Source organism: Muntiacus reevesi, chromosome 7 (assembly GCF_963930625.1).
Source record: "Muntiacus reevesi chromosome 7, mMunRee1.1, whole genome shotgun sequence".
Classification (NCBI taxonomy): domain Eukaryota; kingdom Metazoa; phylum Chordata; class Mammalia; order Artiodactyla; family Cervidae; genus Muntiacus; species Muntiacus reevesi.
The window spans coordinates 78,588,915-78,609,162 of NC_089255.1; the positions used below are offsets into that span (position 1 = coordinate 78,588,915).

The 20,248-nt window shown below is 46.2% G+C and overlaps 1 protein-coding gene across 7 annotated transcripts in view; it reads right to left on the reverse strand.

The window, feature by feature from the left end:
• Positions 1–1,752: 1,752 nt before the first annotated feature.
• Positions 1,753–20,248, reverse strand: part of SLC8A3 (solute carrier family 8 member A3) — a 158,939-nt gene continuing 140,443 nt past the window's right edge. For 2 of the 7 annotated variants that reach the window (XM_065941532.1, XM_065941533.1), the window contains exons 4-8: positions 13,955–13,972; positions 9,879–10,003; positions 9,218–9,317; positions 6,102–6,377; positions 1,753–3,834 (exon numbers count right to left, since the gene is read on the reverse strand). In XM_065941532.1, the coding sequence (XP_065797604.1) occupies positions 3,458–3,834; positions 6,102–6,377; positions 9,218–9,317; positions 9,879–10,003; positions 13,955–13,972 (896 nt within the window). In that variant the 3' untranslated portion in view covers positions 1,753–3,457. Of the gene's footprint in view, positions 3,835–6,101; positions 6,378–9,217; positions 9,318–9,878; positions 10,004–13,954; positions 13,973–18,711; positions 18,816–20,248 lie in introns of all 7 variants that reach the window. The other 5 variants (XM_065941536.1, XM_065941534.1, XM_065941538.1 and 2 more) reach the window with 5 other exon arrangements.

Below are 20,248 nucleotides of genomic sequence, written 5' to 3' on the forward strand. Positions count from 1 at the left end.
TTTTTGTGGTTCAGGAAATGGAGGAAGGTGGACTGGCTCAAGTACTTAGAGTTATTCAGTGGTGGTATCTTAACTAGTACCAAGTCCTCAGAACTGGTTCAACCAGGTCTCTACAGTTCAACCCAGCTTCTCTCTTGACAAAGTCTAACATCTGGATAACCCAGAAATGACTCACAAAAGGGGAGAGATGGAGACAAATGGATTTTATGATTCTGCATCTACCGTTTCATTGGCTAACAGGCTTTTCTCACTGTCAATTTTGTGGCTGGCAAAAAAAATGACCGAGCCTTGTTGCCAAACCCTTTGCCCAGACTGCTTTTTTTGTGTTCTTGTGCGTCCTTTTAAATGCTATCCTCTAGCCACGACAACTATTCCTAATCCATGACTCTGCCAGGCCCTGATTCACCCCGTGCCTTCAAGCATGCTGTTTCTTCTTGAGTGTTCTTCATCACCAACCCCCTCACCAAGATAACTCACTATTCTTCTTCCAAGATTTTACTCACCTCTTCCATTTCCTGTGAAGTCTTCTCCAATTCTTGCAGGCTGAATCAGTGTTTCTTTTCATTGTGTCCTTGTGGTGCTCTGTCTGTGCCACCTTTTGACCGCTCATGGCACAGAACCGTAGTTTTTATTCCCACCTTGATGGCTCATATGCATCAAAGCCTTCTTCCCGTCCCTTAACTTTTTGGAAAGGGTGACAGTACATACAAGGTGGTCGCCACCCTCCTCTCCTTCCCTGAGTTGTTCAGACCAGGAGTGGACACTTGGCAAAGTAACCAGGTCACAGGTACCCCTGCCACCTTGACAGAGCCTTCTACAAAGGATTCTGCCTTTGGGGAATGGCCCCTTTTGATGAAAAATTGGCCCCATTTCCTCCATTGAGAATTTGCATTCAAACTTTAAAAGAGATGTTCCAGGTTGTTTTAGGGAAGAGTTGTGAGGCCATGGTAGTGTGTCAGGGCCATGCCAGACCATGTACAAGACGAGCAAAGCAAGAGCACGTTGGGAGAGGGAGGAGGTGGATAGGCCTGCGAGGGAGAAGGAACAAGGATGGGGGACACGCTGTGATCTGGGGGACATGGGACGTGGCCTCAGTCCCTGAGGGCTTTCAGGTCGCTGTGGCCAGCCGTGCTCCTGCCTTGGGTTCCCCAAGAGGCCCCCACCAGGGCTTCGAAGAAGAGCCCCTCTTCATTTCTTGAACGACTTTAATGGGTTTCTGCTTCTTGTAACCCAAAGAACCTTGGTTAAAGAAGCTCTACCTCCCACTCTGGATTGTGAGCTTCTAGAGGTCAGAAACTCTATCTTCCTCTTCATTGTAGCACCAGAACATATCTCAAGGCACACAGGGTATTCAAAATCATTTGTTGAAAGAGTCATGAGTAAATGAATGACTGGATGTGCCCATTGGTAATAAACACAGGATGCTGTTGGTCTAGCTGGACTTCCTGACCCAGCAGGTCTTTCTAATACCAAAAGCTCTTTCCCCTTTAATCATCACAGCTCTACCTTTCATGTCCTCCAGCCTCTTAAAATCCAGATTTTGACAGGTGGCATTTCCCTGAAGCTTTTTTTTTTTTTGCTTTAAAATTCCTAGTTTGGCACACGGGCATCTAAGGAGATGACATGTACAAACAGGAGATACAAATAGGAGATGACACTTTCACCTCAACCACTACAGCCCCAGAAGGAACCCAAGGTAGCCCCCTGGACCTTTTCCTGAAGCAACATTGGGAAAAGCAAGCTGTCTTCATAGAGATATAAGTATAGCTTTTATTTTTTTTTTAAACCAACCCAACATTTCCACTGGCAACTGTCAACATAGCTTATGACATGAACACAGTTTCTTTTTCAGTTATTTGTTTTCTTAAAAAATGTGTTTAAAATTAAACAGGTGTTTTTCATTTCTTCTTTTCCCTTAAAAAAATGTATTTATGTCAATGCAGAAAGCCTAAAGATCTGTGGGCAGTCTTTTGGTGATTATATGTGTGTGTGTGTGTGTGTGTTTTAAAGCCAGGTTCTTTCAAAATTTGTTGGGAAAAGGTCTGTAGGGCATGGCAATCTCTCTATAAACCCAGGCTCCATGGAATTATGGCAGCTAAGATTCCTCCTACTGGGGCAAGAAATAGCCCACAGGCTGGAAAAAGAGCTTCAAGAGGTTTAAAACCAAGCAGGAATGTGGGAGAGATGAGGAATTCCAATCCCTGTCCTGTGAAAATCCTTTCAAACATGACCCAAGAGTCCAGGAGATGTGAAGCCCTCATTTTCTTATAAACTTCTAAGTTTTTGCAGGAAATCAAGAAATAGAGTCAAAGCTCTTAGTCTGGTGCACTAGGAAGTGAGAGAGTGGTGAAGCTGACATCTCTCAGAATCACTGACATTTTCAATAGACTCTTTCCCCTACAGATCCCACTAGGTGGACATCGCTTCTCTCCTGCCTCAGATGCAAAGCCAGAGATGTTCTAGAAGGCATATAGCTCTTCTGCTTTCCTAGCTGCCCTCTGTCATCATATTCTATTTCTATTTTCATCCCCTAGCTCCTACTTGGTGGGTCTTCCTGCAGAGGGGTAAACATCCAGACACTGATACAATGAGACAGAATATGAAAGGCTCGGGCAGGGAAGAGAACAAGGACTTCTTGTAAACTGGATCTTGACAGAAGCTTGAGATAAAGCTGTTCCTGCTCCAGCCTTCGCGGGTGTGCGAACTTACCGCCACCCAGACACCACAGTCCATTCAAGAAGGCAGAGGATAAAAGGAGAAAGGGAACAGGAACTCGATGGAGCAGGAGACAGCGGTTACCCAGGGAGAGTCGGGGAAAGGGTGTGTCTGAAAGTTCAGGCCTCTGCCCGTCGGCTCAGACCTTGAGCTCCTTCGCAGCACCATCATCACTAACCTCAGAGAAAAAAGACGAGGTGGACACACAAACGATGAGCAAAACCTGGTGGGAAAATGAAAGCAACCATGACACTGACGATGATGAACAGAGACCCCCGAGCCAGCCACGGGGACAGGACTCATTTTCACGCCTCGCGGGCGGAGTGAGAGGATGGTGATGTGTTAAACTGGACAGACAGGAGAAATCCTGTCCCCCCGCCGAGGAAAGTTAGAAAGCAAAGGAATAGTCAGAAGAAGGTGGAAGAGAAGATGGCGAAAGGGTCTGACTTTGCTAAGGGTCAGGGACACGGCAGGAAGACAGGCTGGAGGTGGATCTGTTGCTGTCGTTGGTGTGGATTGAATTAAATATTTTGCCAAGTGGATATTTTGTCTGTTCCACTGGACGGATGGACTCTGCCCTTTCAGTTCACTGCCGGGGCCCAGTCCGGTGATGCTCCTGCGGCTCGGGTCCTGAGGCTGCCTCTCCGGGGTGTGGCTTATCCCCCAGAGGTCATGGGTGGGGACGCGCCCTTCTCTGGGGAGAAGCTGCAGGTCTGCCCGGCCGGAGGCCTCGTTCTGTGACTCAGAACCCCTTGATGTAGCAGTAGGCCTCCAGCGTGGCAAAGAGTATGTAGAGAAGCCACAGGCTCACAAAGAGCCAAGTTGTGGCCAGCTTGCAGCCACGAGGGCCGCCCAGCTCCCCGCCCAGGTGGGGCCGCCGGCGGTACAAGAGCACGCTGATGCACACGAACGCGAAGATGGTGAAGAGGGTGACGGAGAAGGCCAGCGTGCCGGCCGACACGTGAAACTCCTGTCCCTGCAGGGCCCAGTAGATGGCGGCCACGGACCAGGCCAGGCCAATGCCCAGGAAGACGTTGACGGCGTTGCTGCCCGTGACGTTGCCGATGGAGGCGTCTGCGTACACGTCCTGGATGGCAGCCGCTTTGCTGGCGAATGTATCTGGAAAGAGGCAGAGACAGAGCCGGTGGGGAGGCTGAGATGGGAGGGCCTTCAATGGAGAGAGGCCGAAAGGCAGCCGGGGCTAGCAGGCTGAGCCTTGGGAGTGAGAGGCAGGGGCCTGGGGGCTACTCCCTGTTCCACTGTTAATAAACTGTGTGGCCTTGGGCTGGTCACCTTACTTCTCTGGGCTTCCGTTCCTAATCTGCCTGAGCCTGAAAGGTTCCCAAGGGTCCTTCTGGTCCTGATATTTACTGAGTGGCTTTTATGGTTCCCTTCTGACTACTTCTGTAAGGGGAGTGTGCTTTCCCGTAATATCTCCCAGGGAACTCTGACATCCAGGGAAGCTGCTTAGAATACGTGCCTGATTTCCCCTGTCACATGGGACATTTACGTTCAAAACAGACTGTGATTGAGCCCGTGGACTTAGCATTGTACTAAGGGCTGGATTTATGGGGACAGAGGACACATGGGGAGATGTAGGGACTAATGATGGGGAGATCCTTGAGCTCAAGAATGACAGGGCTCAGGATTCGCAGTTTGCATACAGAGCACAGGGCCTCTAAGGCTATTGGACTTTAGAGGTTGGTATGGACTGTAGGCACTGGAAGGATGGACAGCCATCCTTTTATTTGACAAGTTAGGAAAAATTAGGGTCAAGGAATCTACTCAAGGTAAGTTAGCAAGAGATTTGACCTGAAAACCCTCATCTGAGAGCCGTTTCCATAGCTTCACCCAACATCCAAACAGCTTCAGCCAAAGCCACAAATCAGCTGAGTGAACCACAGCATCACCTTCAAGCCCCTAATGCGGCCAGCTGTTCTCTGCACCCACTGCAAGATCTTGGACAAGCCCCAAGCTCTCCCTTGCCCAGCCTGCCTCCTCATTGCCAGTATTGTCCCTAAGAAAACCTCTTGTCTTTTCTTGCCTGTGACCTTGCCTTCTTATTTTTTTAACTTCTGATCCTCTGCAACTTCTTCCCACCTCTGTTCCTTTTACCCATATCTGCTCCTTCCCCTCGAGGCCCCAGAGAACAGAGGTAAATCACAGGGTATCTCCCCCACAAAGCCTTCCCTCAATTATCCATTTAATTTCCTACCACTTCATGCATTCCCATGATAGCCAAACCTTTTGCATCATTAATGTACAAATAATTCCACTGCTCTGTGCTGGGGTCTGGGGAAGTGGCTTCTCCAGAGTGTGATGCAGACTCAGTTACTCTCCAGAAGGATATGCTTTCTTGGCACAAGAAGGGTTTCCAGCCAGCAGAGTCCTGTCTGATGAGATTTGGCCCAGCCTTTTCATAGGAAGGGGCTGTCTCTGTCTTCCTACTGCAATTGGGAGGCCAGCTCCTTGGTAGGAATTTGGGGTTCAGACACTCTGGAGACCCCATCTGAACTAAGTAAGGGACTTGAGCTAATGTAGCCCCTCTCTACCTGCTTACCCCTGCTTGCCTTCTCAGCCCAGCCGAGGTCTCCCTTGTCCATACTTGCACAGTGCCTCTACATTTTTGTCATCAAACTTATTGAGATGACTTGAATGATCATAGTTGAATGTGGTCTCCTTCATTAGATTATAAACTTCACTTGGAGAGGAAAGTTAAGTGTGTTTCCCATTACAGTCCCGGCAACCAGCGCAAAACTGTATCAGGCTCAGTAAACATTTGTCTAACGAATGAATAAAGGCATGTCTGTCCCTATTCATCTGTAGGTGTTTATGAGAAAAAAAAATGTGATTCATAATATGAAGGACAAGAGCCCGTGAAGCTTCCTTCACCTGTCCTGCTGGAAGACACTTGGTATTTACAGGTGTCCTAAGCAGAGCAGGCTTACGGGCGTTTCTTCTGCATGTCTCCAAGCAGGCTAATTTGCAGCCAGAGGGACATGGCCCACTCGTCTGATGCAGAGGTTAAGAAAGTGGGTCACCGAGTTCAGCAAGTGATTTAACCTCTCTGGGCTTCAGTTTCCTCATCTGTCAAGTGGGGATAATAGCTCTCCTTATTGAATAAGGTTTGGGTGAGGGTTACAGGGCTAAGACAGGTAAGTTGCTTAGCATACATACCACCTGACACATCAGAAGTGCTCAAGAAATGTTAACGATCATTCTTAATGGTAGCAGGGGTCCCTTGGGTTGACCTTCATGCACCTTAGAGGTAGAGGCTCTGTTAGGCTCATATCTGAGATGGTAGGGAAGATAATGAGGCAAATTGGGGGGCTCACTTGAACTAGGTAATGTCCCCTTTGCAAATCCAAGCCCCTCCTCACTCTCACCTGGCACCGAGGTGCCAAATGCCACAAAAATAACAGCCGTGACTGAGTCCTTGAGGCCAATGGTGCAGCCGAAGTGGGAGGCCAGGTCCCCGATGATGGCGGTGAGCATGCCGATGATGAGAATGGAGACAACGAAGCAGGCCCAGCCGTGGCAGTACTCTGTGGGGGGCACGCAGGCAAACAGCACCTTCCAGAAGACCGTGAGGAAGTGCATGACGTAGTCAAAGCAGGAAGGCAGCCTCTCCTCGCCTGACTCATCCTCATCCTCGTCCCCTGCTGAAGGCAAGACAAGCAGGTGGTGGGGTCAGATCCTCATTCATGAGGAAGTCAAGTCCAACCCACATCAGGAGCATCACTGGCCGCACGGAGACGCCAGCTGTCTCCTGGGCAGCTGGTGCAGGCACCCGAAAACAGGAGGGAAAGAGAAAACGCATCGGGATGCCCCCCTAGTCAATTTGAATGCAGGGAGAGTGAGAGAGTGGGAGACAGGGAACAGTAAGAAAGAAGAGAAAGAGATAGAATGTGGGAATGTGAAAAGGACAGGGCAGTGGAGAAGAGAGGGAGGAAGAAGGAGAAGGCATGGGGTTGCTTAGGTGAAGAAAAGCGAGAGCTGTGAACCCGCTCTTCACTGGACACCCATGGGGCTTCTATTTTTCCTGACATGATTGCTGCAATACCCACATGGTTCTGGTCATTATCTATCCACAGTAAGACACATTCCAGATCATGTGAGCATCCCGGAGAGTCAGGTGTTGTTCAGCCACTAACTCAAGTCTGACCCCATGGACTGCAGCACGCCAGCTTCCCTGTCCTTCACTATCTCCTGGAGTTTGCTCAAACTCATTTCCATTGAGTCAGTGATGCCATCAACCATCTAATCCTCTGTGATCCCCTTCTGCTTCTGCCTTCAATCTTTTCCAGCATCAGGGTCTTTTCCAATGAGTCTGCTCTTCAAATCAGGTGGCCAAAGTATTGGAGTTTCAGCTTTGGTTTCAGTCCTTCCAATGAATATTCAGGGTTGATTTCCTTTAGGACTGATTGGTTGGATCACCTTGCAGTCCAAGGGACTCTCAAGAGTCTTCTCCAACACCACAGTTCAAAAGCATCAACTCTTTAGCGCTCAGTCTTCCTTATGGCCCAACGCTCACATCCATATTTGACTACTTAGAAAAACCATAACTTTGACTATATGGACCTTTGTTGACAAAGCAGTGTCTCTGCTTTTTAATATGCTGTCTAGGTTGGTCATAGCTTTCCTTCCAAGAAGCAAGTGTCTTTTAGTTTTCATGGCTGCAGTCACCATCTGCAGTGATTTTGGAGACCAAGGGAAAAAAATCTGTCACTGTTTCCACTGTTTCCCCATCTATTTGCCATGAAGTGATGGGACCAGATGCCATGCTCTTCATTTTCTGAATGTTGAGTTTTAAGCCAGCTTTTCCACTCTCCTCTTTCACCTTCATCAACAGGCTCTTTAGTTCCTCTTCACTTTCTGCCATGAGGGTGGTGTCATCTGCATATCTGAAGTTATTGATATTTCTCCTGGCAATCTTGATTCCAGCTTGTGCTTCATCCAGCATTTTGCATGATGTACTCTGCATATAAATTAAATAAGCAGGGTGACAATATACAGCCTTGATGTACTCCTTTCCCAATTTTGAACCAGCCCTTGGTTCTATGTCCGGTTCTAACTGTTGCTTCTTGACTCACACACAGGTTTGCCACTCTCCAAATATCCCGTGGGACGGAGCCGGGCTGGTCCCAGTTTGTCCTTGCCAGGAAACGCAGGCAGAGTTGCCCATTCCGCAGTCCAGGAGGAGAGGGTGTGCTGCAGCTCAGTCAAGGGCAGGCTCTCTCATGTTTCGACATGACCTGCAGAAGCAGGATTTGGGGCACTTGGGCTCCAAGTGCATCTTTGCCATGAAGAGAGTCTGGAACCTGGCATCAATCCCTTTTTCTTTCCGAACCTTTTTCTTTCCGTTCCCTCATTTGAAAAAGGAGGGCGTGAGATTATGTGGCTGATAGTCCGCTCATTGTCTCTTTGGGGGCAAAGTAAGGTCATAAGAGGGGGAGTCTGGAAGCAGGGGACAGAAAAAGTGGGGCAGTGAACACAGCAGCACTGGCCCTCTCTTCCTTTCTATACTTTGGCTGTGTTGCTGGGACCTCAGGGATGTGACCCGGTGGGTTGCTATGACAACAAAGCTTCATGGAAAGAGACAAGGCCCAGAGTGCTGGCCAGCACAGAAGGCCTCTGTGGTGCTGAGAGGCACTTCTGCTGGGGGTGATGAGACCCCTCCCTCCCCAGGCCAACCTGCATGTAGCCTCCGGGATGCTGGCTGTGCTATGGGTCTCCACTGAGGAAACCTGTCACTAAGTGCCAAGGAGAGGTCTCGTATCATCCAGGGCAGAGGTCTGTCAGTCAATGCAAAGTTTTTACAAACCTCAGACCCGCACATCTCTAAATCAGAATAGTCTCCCACTTTACAGAAAAGGAAGACTGCCTTAACAAGATGATGGAATGATGAAAACCAGAATTTCTTGTTTCTATTTAGTACCAGACTCTGTAGCTTTCTACTCTCTTCGCTGAGAAAGAAGGGTAGCAATAGTTCCTTTTTTGGGTGACAAAACTGAAACACGGGGAGGCTAGCTTGTCTCAGTTCACATAGCATGCATGTGTGCTCAATCGTGTCCAACTCTTTGTGACCCCATGGACTGTAGCCCACCAGGCTCCTCTGTCCATGAGATTTTTCAGACAGGAATACTGGAGTGGGCTGCCATTTCCTTCTCCAGGGGATTTTCCTGACCCAGGGATTGAACTTGCTTCTCTGACATCTGCTGCACTGGCAGGTAGATTCTTTACCACTAATGCCCCCTGGGAAGCTCTTCACACAGCAGAACCAGGGTCTGAAAGCAGAGATAGCCATGCTCTTTTAGTCACCCCCACAGTTGTCTTCCAAAGTGACCCAGTGAAAAGACAGACATCTAGGGTCAGAGCTGGGAAGGCTGGCCACTAAGGCCCTTCCTGAGATGGGTGAGCTGCTGACATGTCTGTGTTCCTGCTTCTCTGGAGCTTCCTGCTCCTCCCAGCAAAGCCTGTGTCCACCTCGAGACCCTCTTACCTGCACTGACAGTGATGGCCTCCATGAACTGGTCCCTCCAGGAATGAGTCCCCACGACCAAGGCCAGGTTTGTCTTCCTAATCAGCTTGTCCACGGTAGTCTGTCAGGGAGATTAAAACTTGGAACCGTGAGGTCAGAATGCTCAGAACTGTTGAGGAATTTGGCACTTCGTGGGGATGAAAGATACCCTGCACTCCAGGGGGCTCCACGTGGGTTCTGAAAGTTATGCATGAAATGGCCTCAGGGGGCATCTTCTGGCATAGTCCTTCTACTGTCCTCTTCTTTGGTTGTGACTGCTGACATTGGATATTTAAAGCAATACAATAGAGAATAACACTAATGATGTCAGTAAACCTAGACCTGGGGTAGTGAAATTCAGTATCTTTGTTTTAAAAATACAATTAAATAGTGATGATACTTCAGGGGTATTACAGCTCATTTGTTCCATAGGCCCTGTAACATTTCTTCACTGTTCCTAAGTTACAAATGACCAACACTGTTTGTTCCATGTTACAAATGGGAAAACGGAGACTGGGATAGGTAAGTGATTTGTCCAGTTTCAACTTTATGCATTCAGTGGTGACGTTAGAACAAAACTCCAGGTCTTTTACCTCCCACCTCATTATTCTATTATTCAGTTACATCTCACTTATGGCCTGACCTTGAACTCATAGGACTCTTCAATGATGACCTCTAGTTTGGGGTGTTCACCCAATATTGGCTTTCCCATTTCTGCTATCCTCTTGGCCTCCTCTTCTTCCACAGTCAGCTTCCTGTCTGTCACCTCTGCAACAAAACAAAACCAGATGAGCTTTAGCACATTTGCCATTCCCTGGAAGGCTAAATAAAGCTTAAAGTATTAGGCACTGGCAATGAGCATACAGGAAATAGCTATTGAGGAAGGGGTTTTGTGTACTTGTTAGTGCCTCTTTCTATAAGCTGCTAAACAGACCATGAAAGGGTTCCTTGCATGTCTGGGCTTAACATTACTGTTTCCATTTTATATCTGGCTTGGGGGTGGGGGCGGAAACCTGACCCAAAGATCTTCTCAGAAGCAGCACCAAGTGAAGCCCCAAGACATTTGATGAGATATTGAAGAGCTGGGAACAAAAGCCAAATCTCTTGATCTTTAACAGTTTTGAACTGTTGGGCATGACTGGCATGACTACTTCATATAAAGGCTCCTGGGGGTCAGAAGCAGATTTCAGCCAAAGGGAATGTCCACTAGCTCACATTAATATCTGTCTCCAACCTTCTTAGGACTATAAATTCTATAAGGGACAAAGAAGGATGTTTCCAGGAATATCTACATTTTGAACTAGTGAATATTAGCCTCACAATGAGAACTTGGAAGACTTCCCCCAAAATGTCATGTTTCTAAATGAAAGAGCCCTAGAATTTCTAAGGAACCAGGCACATTTCTTCTGAAATACAAATACTTGTTCAAAAACACACAAAAAGAAAGTTCTTCCTTTATTTCTTTCTGAGGCATTCCCAGTTGCCCCTCAGTATCTCGACTCATTTATGATCTCTTCTCAAAATGTTGAGCAGTTAGAAATTTTTTCCACTTCAGCCGGTGAGTCCATTTTAAGACCACTTCACCATGAAGACGTGTTTTCTAGATTAAAGTGAAACAGAGACTGAATCTTTTTATTCCCCTTTGATTAGAAAATTGCTCTTGGCAGTCTGTTTCTTTCAGAGCTTGTTTAAACATCTTTCCATCCGAGTCCACATTCTTACATGCAATTAATTCTTTTATTTGGCTCTTTAATTGCTTTTATTCCACACAGTGAATCTCCCAGGGGAGTTTTCTAGTCCTTGAGTAATCTCAAGGACAAAATGGGTCAGAGGACAAGAAGGTCTTCTTTTCTTTCTACTTTGGGAATTGGTGAAGCATGCTGAGGGGTGAGACTTGAGCTCTCGAGGTTGCAAGGAAAATAATTTACTGGAAAGATCGTAAACCAGGCAGAGTGTCTGTTTTATATAAGAATTTTTAAAGCTGTTTTGAATGAAGACTGGTAAGAGAGTGTGCAGTGGATTCCTGGGCTGGCTGTTTTACTCAGTGCTTCTGGTTCCAAAGGCAGAAGGCAATCCCAGAACGCTGGGGAGCTGTCCGTGGTGCTGTCCTCCCGCTAGTGTTGGTGACCACTTTTGGAAACAGTTACTTCTCATGGATCAGTGTCCTCCTGTACATTTCTAAGCATATACCCTCTTGCAGCCTGACTTCATTTAGTCCACAGGAGCTTCTTATTAGGTAATTCTGAAAGTAAGTCTGGCTAGGAAGTCAGTGATCCTAGAAGACAGACTGCAAGCCACTCTGACTAAAAGCCTTTGTAAAAACATATATATGTAGATTCTTTAAAAGCATGGGCACACTTTTCCTCTACTTGTGGTCTTTGGGACCATATTACAATGCCTATCCTAGTAGTGACAGTATTATTCTACTCCTCCCTCCCCATTTCCCCCATGTCATACTTTACATGTGCCACAAGAACTTTATCCCAATATAATGAGCTCTCCAGTGACTTATAAATGTACCTGTCTAACCCCTTGTCTGGCTATCAATCTAGCACTGTATCCATCTGGCAGGATATTGATCTAGCTACTGACCTGTCCAGCCCTGTGGTGACAGTCAGTTCTTCCATCTAGCTTTCTGCAGAAATCACTTTGACAAATAACCAATCCTCTATCTTTGGATCTCCCACAGCCCCACAGAGGTACTCTCTCTATATATATCTGTTAATGATTCACATGCCTTTCAATCAATTCTGATTTAGTATCTTGGTTTGGTAGTAATTCCTGCCTTACTTCTGTAATGATCATTTCTTTACATTCAAATTAAGTTAATTTCTTGAGAGGGTGAGAAGTCTCAAACCTTAAAGATCATAATTATTCTGATTTTACTTGTATTATTACTTGTTTATGTAACCTCTCAATTTTGAGTGTAGAAAATAAATGACAGGTGACCTTGATATTCAGACTGACTAAACAAACGCTTAGATGTAGGAAAAGCAGGAGGAAGGGGGAAAAGAGAGAATGAACCTATTAATAGGATGGAAGATTAAGCAAATATTGGAAGAGAGAAGAGCTTGCCAGGCCAGACCGGAATAGATTACCATGAATGCTCTATAGACATTCTCAGAAAGAAATGGGGCAGTGTAGTCAGTGCTCTAACTCCCAGGCCCCTGAGCTTGGAGGTATAGCTCAGACTGAACACATTTTCTCTCCATTTATCACGAGGCAGTGTGAATCACGTTTGCTTGGCCACCAAGAAAAATCCAAACAAGGAGTTGAGATTTCCAGTGAATTTAAAGTCTAACCAAGGGCTCCTAAATTGAAGGTTTACAGACTGAAAAGATCTAGGAAATGACACCTTCTTTTCCTATTTTAGCTTCTACTGGTATCTGTGCCAATGTGCTAAAAGTATAATGAAGCTTAAATTAAATCACAGTCTCTGTTTTGAGCATATGTATGTGTGGCTGGTAGTGGGTAGAGGCAAGAGTTGGAACAAAAAAGCCCAAATGCCTTCTCAGGCGAGAAGATGAGCTAAGTGGAGAAGGAACACCCAATGCTTTGACATTAAAACCTGGGAGAAGAGTGGAATATATGGGGTTGGAGGTAGTCATTATCTTATTGATATAAGAGGAAGGAAGAAACCAAGGAAGCTGAAGTAGTTTTTTCCAGAAAGGGAAAATGTAGGAGTTTATCTACTTTTTTTTTTTTTCTTTTGGTTTATGACTCCAAGGAGGTCAGTGTCCTTACTATGTAAACTGCCCCTTTCTCAAACTTAGTGTACAGACTATGGTGACTATCAGTGAATTCTGAAAGATGTTTTGCATCTCAAATGACCTTACAATTTTTATACATTCAAAGAACAGATGAAATGTAAAATGTTATTTTAACACATATTGAGACACCTTTTTGTATAGCTCGCTCTGTCTGCACCAAGAGTTATGGTGTTGCCCATATGCCAGAAATGCCTTCCTAACTGCTCACAAGTTGGATATTGTCTATGATTTGATTACATGGAGGCAAGCATATTTGGTACATTTCCTATGACAGGCTCTAGATTCTGTGTAAGAACATCCCCAATATAAATTCTCCCAAATTTTTATATCCAATCAAATAATTGCCCCCTCACCCCATAATATTCTGATTCTTCTTGTCATTCATGGCACATGTGATTTCAAAGATCAATGACAAATGAACCAAAGTTCTAGAAATTTAGGTCTCTGCTATGATGAGATAGAAGATCTTCAGGATCAATAAAATTCCAGATTCCTTAAAAAATACTTTTCATGTTCTCACAGCAGCTCCTGATTATTTCTCCCTGGACCCCATCCAGATTGAAGTATTTCCTTTCTCATTTCACCATGATCCTATGAGGAGAGTCAGCTCTGACTCTCATCCTCTCTTGCCCCACAACATGAGACGACAGAGGAATTAAAAACAGGAGAAGTGTATGACCTCCTGCCATTTCTTCAGTAAGTTTCAGTTCTCTTCCTGGTCTCAGATAGGACCAACTATGCCTTTACCCAAATGCACTGAAATGGTGCTCAAGGAATTGTCTACCTCCTCACAATCACTTCCGGTGATAAATCTCCTGGTCCTTAGGAGAACTTAAGTTAAGCCCACAGCTCCTAGTAAATACAGCAAAGGATATTGGTCTTAAAGTAAATAATGGCACTGGCAAGAAGCAGAAAAGGGGATGGCGGGGGGGGGGAAGATACCTCTTACCTGGAGATAACAGGAGCGCTGTTTGCAAATTGGTACCAGACAAAGGGAAGAAAGAAAAGGAAAGAGCATTAAGGTCCCATCTTGAAAGTGTCCCCAGGTTTTGTGGCCGCAGGAGCACAAGGAAAGCAGTGAGCTTAGTGGGTGAGAGCACTGTGGCCACATGCAAAAGGCAGCAGTTGGAGCATGCGCAGCAGCCGCAGCAAGAGGTGTGGGCTACTGGAGAGACCAGTGAGCACCAGGGCCTTGCAGCTGCAAGTTTTCCCCACAACTTCCCTGCAACCCTGAGGGCCACGGATAGAGGAATGAGGATGGGGGGAACGAAGTAGGTGGAGCAGAGACAGAGTTGGCCATTCGTGATTTTCTAAGGGATCAGGTTATCACACCCATTCTGTAAAGGAGTGAGAATCCAGGTATCTTCAAACTGTACAGGTTGCAACCCTACCAGGGCTTTGAGTATCCCTAAGAGAATAACCTCACGAAAAGATAAATCCTGCAAAATGTTTTCCTTGAACAGTGTATCATTTTATAGAGAAAGGCTGTATGTTGGAGGCCATGGACTCCTCCCATGTTGCATCAACTCTACCTACTGTGCAAAGTCACTGTGAAGCCAACTGCAAAGTCATTGCAATGGGTAGATTTTCAGTAGAGGTTTGCCATTTGCCATTTATCTCGGCAACTGTATTGTCCACAGATCCTGTGGGGTTGCATCACTGAATGGTGTTTTGTTTCAGAAAGGACAGGCTACGTCAGAGACTAGATATTCTGGACCAGAGAGACTGTTGTACCGAAAGCTACTGACAGATGGGAGATGACAAATGCAAGGTCCCTAAATCGTCTGGTAAGCTGAGTTAAAGATATACCCAGCACAGGTCTTTCCTAGCCCCTGAGTTTTCACTTATGCTAAAGTCTCCTAGATTTCAAGATAAAAGAAATTCTTGTCACATACCACATTTTCACTTTGATGGTGTCTTAGTACAGCACCTCAGTCCCTGCCTCTTGTCAAATAAAAGCCTGGGAATATCCTGCTACATACTCCTGGTGCAAACTGGTGACTGATGGGGATTGATGAGGAATAAGTGAGGCAGGGGGCAAGGGAAGGTGTCTGTAGATTGGTTCTTCTAAAAATCTCTAAGAACACAACTCAGGTCTGCAATTCCATATTCACAGCCACTGAAAACACATACGGATACAGAATCTTTCTGGTACATAATCAGGGAGAATAGCAGTTGGCTTTTTCTGGTTTCTCCCATATGGAATTCTAAGGGGCAATGGATCAATGGATCTTTGTACTACACTGAGATGAGAGATAGATAGATAGAAAGACAGCCTGCTCATTCTACTCCTTCTCTGGATCTTCACAGAAGAGTCTCTCCTGGCCCCCAGGTTCTGGTGGAGAGTAGAAAAAAAAAAAAAGAAGAGTAGAGACCCAAACAAATCAGTGTACCCAGGTAGGCCAGACAAAGGGCAGCTCTTCCAGAAAAGTCCCTGCTGCTCTGGTTTTCATTGAGACATCCCTCCCAACACCAGGATCGTCTCTAGCACAATGAGAGGACTTTCAGTCAGCTGAACTGCACTGTTTTCTGGTCCTGCCTATATGAATCTGAGACTTTCCACTCAACAGTTATGGATGGATCAGTGAGATCCAGGTAAACACACTGACAGACAGGATACCTCCAGGGTGTTTTTCCTGCTGTGGCTGATGAGAGAAGCTGGAGCTGAGCTTTTCTCTGCGTTGATCCCCCAGGGTCAGGGGATTGCTCAGATACCCAGGGACAAGCAGGAAACAACACCAACTCTGAGCATTTGGAACTTGTTCGGGGGAGCCCATGGATGTGGTAAGAGAAGGCACAAACAGGCTTCCAACGTCCAGGCCCAGGCCTGCCAGCCTTGATCGTGCTGCTCAGAGTTGCTCTCAGTTGTCCACTGCTAAACTCCAACGCCTCCTCCACTCCTGGGCAACTGTGTTTCCTGTTCAACCCCTCTTATTCCCTCTCCTAGTTTGTCCGGAGGATTTAATCTCCCCTCTGAAATCTGTTTTGTTTGCCAAGAATAGAATCTCTTATTTCAAATACAGCGTTTTACTTTCTTTGTAATGCAATTGTCACTTTGACCATGCACCCACTATACTATGCTCTTCTGAATGCCTAAGCCTCTCCCATGCAGCAGTGATAATGAAAAGCAATGTCCACTGTGTTGTTTCTCACTAGGAGAACAGCAGGACATTCTGGACATCAGGATGGAGTTTCATTTGGTTCTGAGTCTAGACAATCAAGTTTTATGACCTTTCACCTTGTGATCTAATGCCAAAATATGGGAAGATCTGAAGAAACTGAAAATGAACCCTATAGACAATAGAACCCTACAGAAAATGGACACCTTTCCTATTGGTACCTTCCATCTTGGTCATTGGGAAGATCTGGGGGCATATCACACCAGTAGCTCGATGAAATCCTTGTCTTCTCTTCTACTGCCTCCCCCAGGATTGGACTCCATCATGGCTATGCTGACATCTCCTTGGACAGAATCCATTGCAGCGAAAAGGGGTCCTCAAATGAAGAGTAGCCATAGGCTTTTGTGTTTGGTCAAGTCTCTTGAAGATCATAAGATTTATCCTGCTGTTGAATGGTCTTTATTGGGGAGGCAGAAAAAAAAAAAGCCTCTTCACTGGTAGAATAAAGTCACAGATGGACTTGCAACTCACTCTTCTTGTCTGGAGAAGACTGCCTTCTTTCTAGCCACCCTGTGTGATCCTTTGTCCAGCTTTCATTTGCACATAAGTAGATAGGGGCTATGGAAATTGATGAGGCTAGTTTACAACGGCCTTAGGTGTCAGCTGTGTCCAACCAATCATGAAGATGCGCAGTAAATGCAGAAAGGAGATGGGAATGAGGTAGGGCAGATATTTAGACAATTTCTGAGACTAGTCCAGGTGGCAGGAACACAATCCGGGAAGCAACGGAAATTATTCTTTTCTTCCAGCACTCTTTGGGAATCAGGCTCATGGCAACATCTTATTAGGTGGCCAAGAAGAGAATGAATAATGAAAAGCAGAGAGGGCTTCTGGTTCTCCAACACCAGGTGTGACCAAACCAGTGTGGGCACAGAAACAGTCAGATCTGCAGAGAGAGTCAGAAGACAAGGGGAATTGAGCAATCATTCATGTCTCAAAAGAAGACCTGGGCACAAGCCTTTGGGAATATAGTGGCTGAATATCTTAGATCTGTTCTTGAGTGAAAGGCTTCATGCTGCTGTTTGTCAAGTGAAGTAGTGGCTGAAGCATCATCTTTTTTTTGACAAACAAGTAGGTCTCACTGTTCTATCTTCCATGAGGCTCCCAGCAGCACATGTGTCCTGAAGGGGAGTCTAAATGACCCCCTCTTGGCATTTCCCAAGAGCATTCTTACCCACATATACTCCTCCAACACTTTCAAAGGTGTAGCTTCCAATCATTTTCTTCAAGGGAAGAAATCTTTCCTGACATCTACCGTGGTTGCAACATAATCAGTCCCTTAGGCAGGTATCCCGAGATGCAGATCCTGAGGATAGGAGGAGAGGAGGCCACGTCTCTGGTGTGGGATGAGGGTTATCTCGAGACCTGGGTGATACTCTCATTTGCAGATGCTAAGCCAAGGCTGTCTTCTGTGAACTGTCCAACATCTCTTTCTCAAGGATCAACACCAAACATGCCATTGAGAGTCCCTCCTATTGGAAAACCCAAAAGGCCATACTCTGGGCCAGCCCAATGTCAATCTTTTTTCAGGGCCTTCTGGCTGAGGTGATTTCCATACCTGGAGTTAATCACTTCATATTTGCTGACTCAATTTTCTGCTTTCAGGACTGCATTACCCTAAAGCAGTCAGAATAAAGTACCCCGCCTTGGGTTAGACAAGAAGTAGAACGAGATGGGGTGGGATGTCAAGGGAAGGATGAACAGCTCAGGGTTCCAGATGGCATGACTAACTTGGAAGCCAGCTTTCCCTCAGAGAACTCCCAGAGGTGTGACCTCTGACAACTGGTATACCTTTCCACGTTTTGCTCTACCCAAACTGTGAAATAGCCAGATAAAACAACTTACCTCCATGAAGGGCAAAGGGGCCCATGGGCCACTCTGCAAGTGAAAAACCTGCCAAGCACTCCACGGAGGTTGGGAGATGCAGCAGCAGAAGACTGTGAAGCATCATTGCAACCCGGGGTCCAGCCCCCATCCCAAACCCTCCCCCATTCCATCCAGGCTAGAGAGAGAGGAGGGTAGAAAGAGAAGAAGGCAGGGAAGGGGCACAGGCATGCATCGCATGCATTCCTTTCTTTATCTTCTCCTCCCCATCCACCAAGGAGTTGGCACATTTACAGGTGACTCCGTGTGCAGTGGGAAATGGGGCGGGGGTGGGCGGTGGAAGAGGAAGTGGAGGGGACACTGGTAATCAGATGATTGGGACACAAGGCGGAAGTAACTCAGCAGGGTCATGAGGAGTCGGGGCCGCACTGTGCCCAGGAGTGAGCAAGGAGGACTTGGAAACAAGCTAAGGCTAAGAAGGCAGAGATGGTACCGAAACAGGGTGGGAGCGAGAATACAGGAGGGAAAAGAATAAAAAAAGTCCACTGGTCCAAAGGAGGAAGGAAGAAAAAGAAAAAAGGGGGGAGGGGAGAAAAAAATATAGCTGCTTTTTGTTCTTGTTGCTTCACAGCTTGTTTCAATTTTTTTCTTTTTGTTTTGTTTGTTCTTTTTTTTTTTTTTTTTTTTTTTAAGAATCTCACACCTGATATTCCACGTTCCATCCATTTCGGTTCACCAAGGACAATGAAGAAATTCTCTTGCCTTTCGTATTCCTCCTCATCTACTATTTTAACCCTTACGGTTTTCCTGTAGGGACAACAAGAGAGAAAGTGTCGACTGGGTCGGTAGGTTGGTTGGTCACCCGGAGCACAGCCTTTAAAATCATTCCCCATCACTCTTGGCACATGCAGCCCGCCATGGTGGCTTTTGACAGGATTCGGTGGATTATATTGTTCTTATGTCAAAAATGGTCTTAGCTTTTCTTATCTCCTTGGTCAGAGTTGTCCTTACAAGTGAGAGGGAAAGGGAGTCAGAAGGCAAGGGAAAGTGGGCAAAGGAAGGGATTCATGAGGATGGGCGGGAAATGGGGAGGAAGAAGGGGGGTGATGATGGGGAGGAGTCATTTTCGATCCTGCTGACGGTTAGTACAAAGTGAGCTGGGTAGCACATTCCATTGGGTGTCACATGGTAACTGGCATTTCTTTGGACAGTAAGTGAACTGCTGGCCTATGGGGGTGGCCCAGGGCTCTTCTACAACAGAGAATGTCAACAGTATCTAGCTAGGGGCTTGTTTCCCTTCCTTGTGTCTATACCCACTTCATATGTGAGCCTCATAAAGAAAATCTTAAAAGGAAAGTATTTTTGAGAAAGGGAAATCAGCGAGAAAGAGAAAGGAAGGAAGGAAGGCAGAATTCTATCATCTTCTTCATTCTTTACCTTGTAAGGGCTTTAGTGGTGGGAAGTAAAATAAATATGTATTAACCACAATATGATGTGGGACTCCTTTAATAGTTACAGCTGATGCACTGCTGAAAAGTGTGATGAAAATGACATAAATCATCAATTCTAAATCATCTTTGCACCTCTATCACATGGGGGTGATGTGTCTCAAAGCTGACTTCTTTAAATGCTGATTATTAGGCATCAGGGGGACATGGTGATGGAGCTTTCTGCTAATTTCTGGGTATCTCAACAAAGCATGTGCTTAGTCACTCAGTCATGTCTGACTCTTTGCAACCACATGGGCTGTAGCCTGCAAGGTTCCTCTGTCCATAGGGATTCTCCAGGCAAGAATACTGGAGTGGGTTGCCATGCCCTCCTCCAGGGGATCTTCCCAACCTAGGAATCGAACCCAGGTCTCCCGCATTGCAGGCAGATTCCCTACCATCTGAGCTACCAGGGAAGCCAAAGAATACTGGATTGGGTAGCCTATCTCTTCTCTAGGGGAATCTTCCTGACCCAGGGATTGAACCAGGGTCTCCAACGCTGCAGGCAGATTCTTTATCAGCTGAGCTACCAGGGAAGCCCCAACAAAGCATAGTGTCTATTAAAACCAAATCATACAGGAAAGCAAAGTTTCCATGAAAATCACTTCCTTTCACAGAATGGCCTGAGGCTGGTTCAGGTCCACTGTCATTGGAGAAGCTGCCATGTGCGCCTGGATCTCTCTGTGTGGCTTCTCTTGGTCCTGCATGGAACCACAGTGGTATCAAGAAGTCCTAGTAGTGAGCCCTAATTGT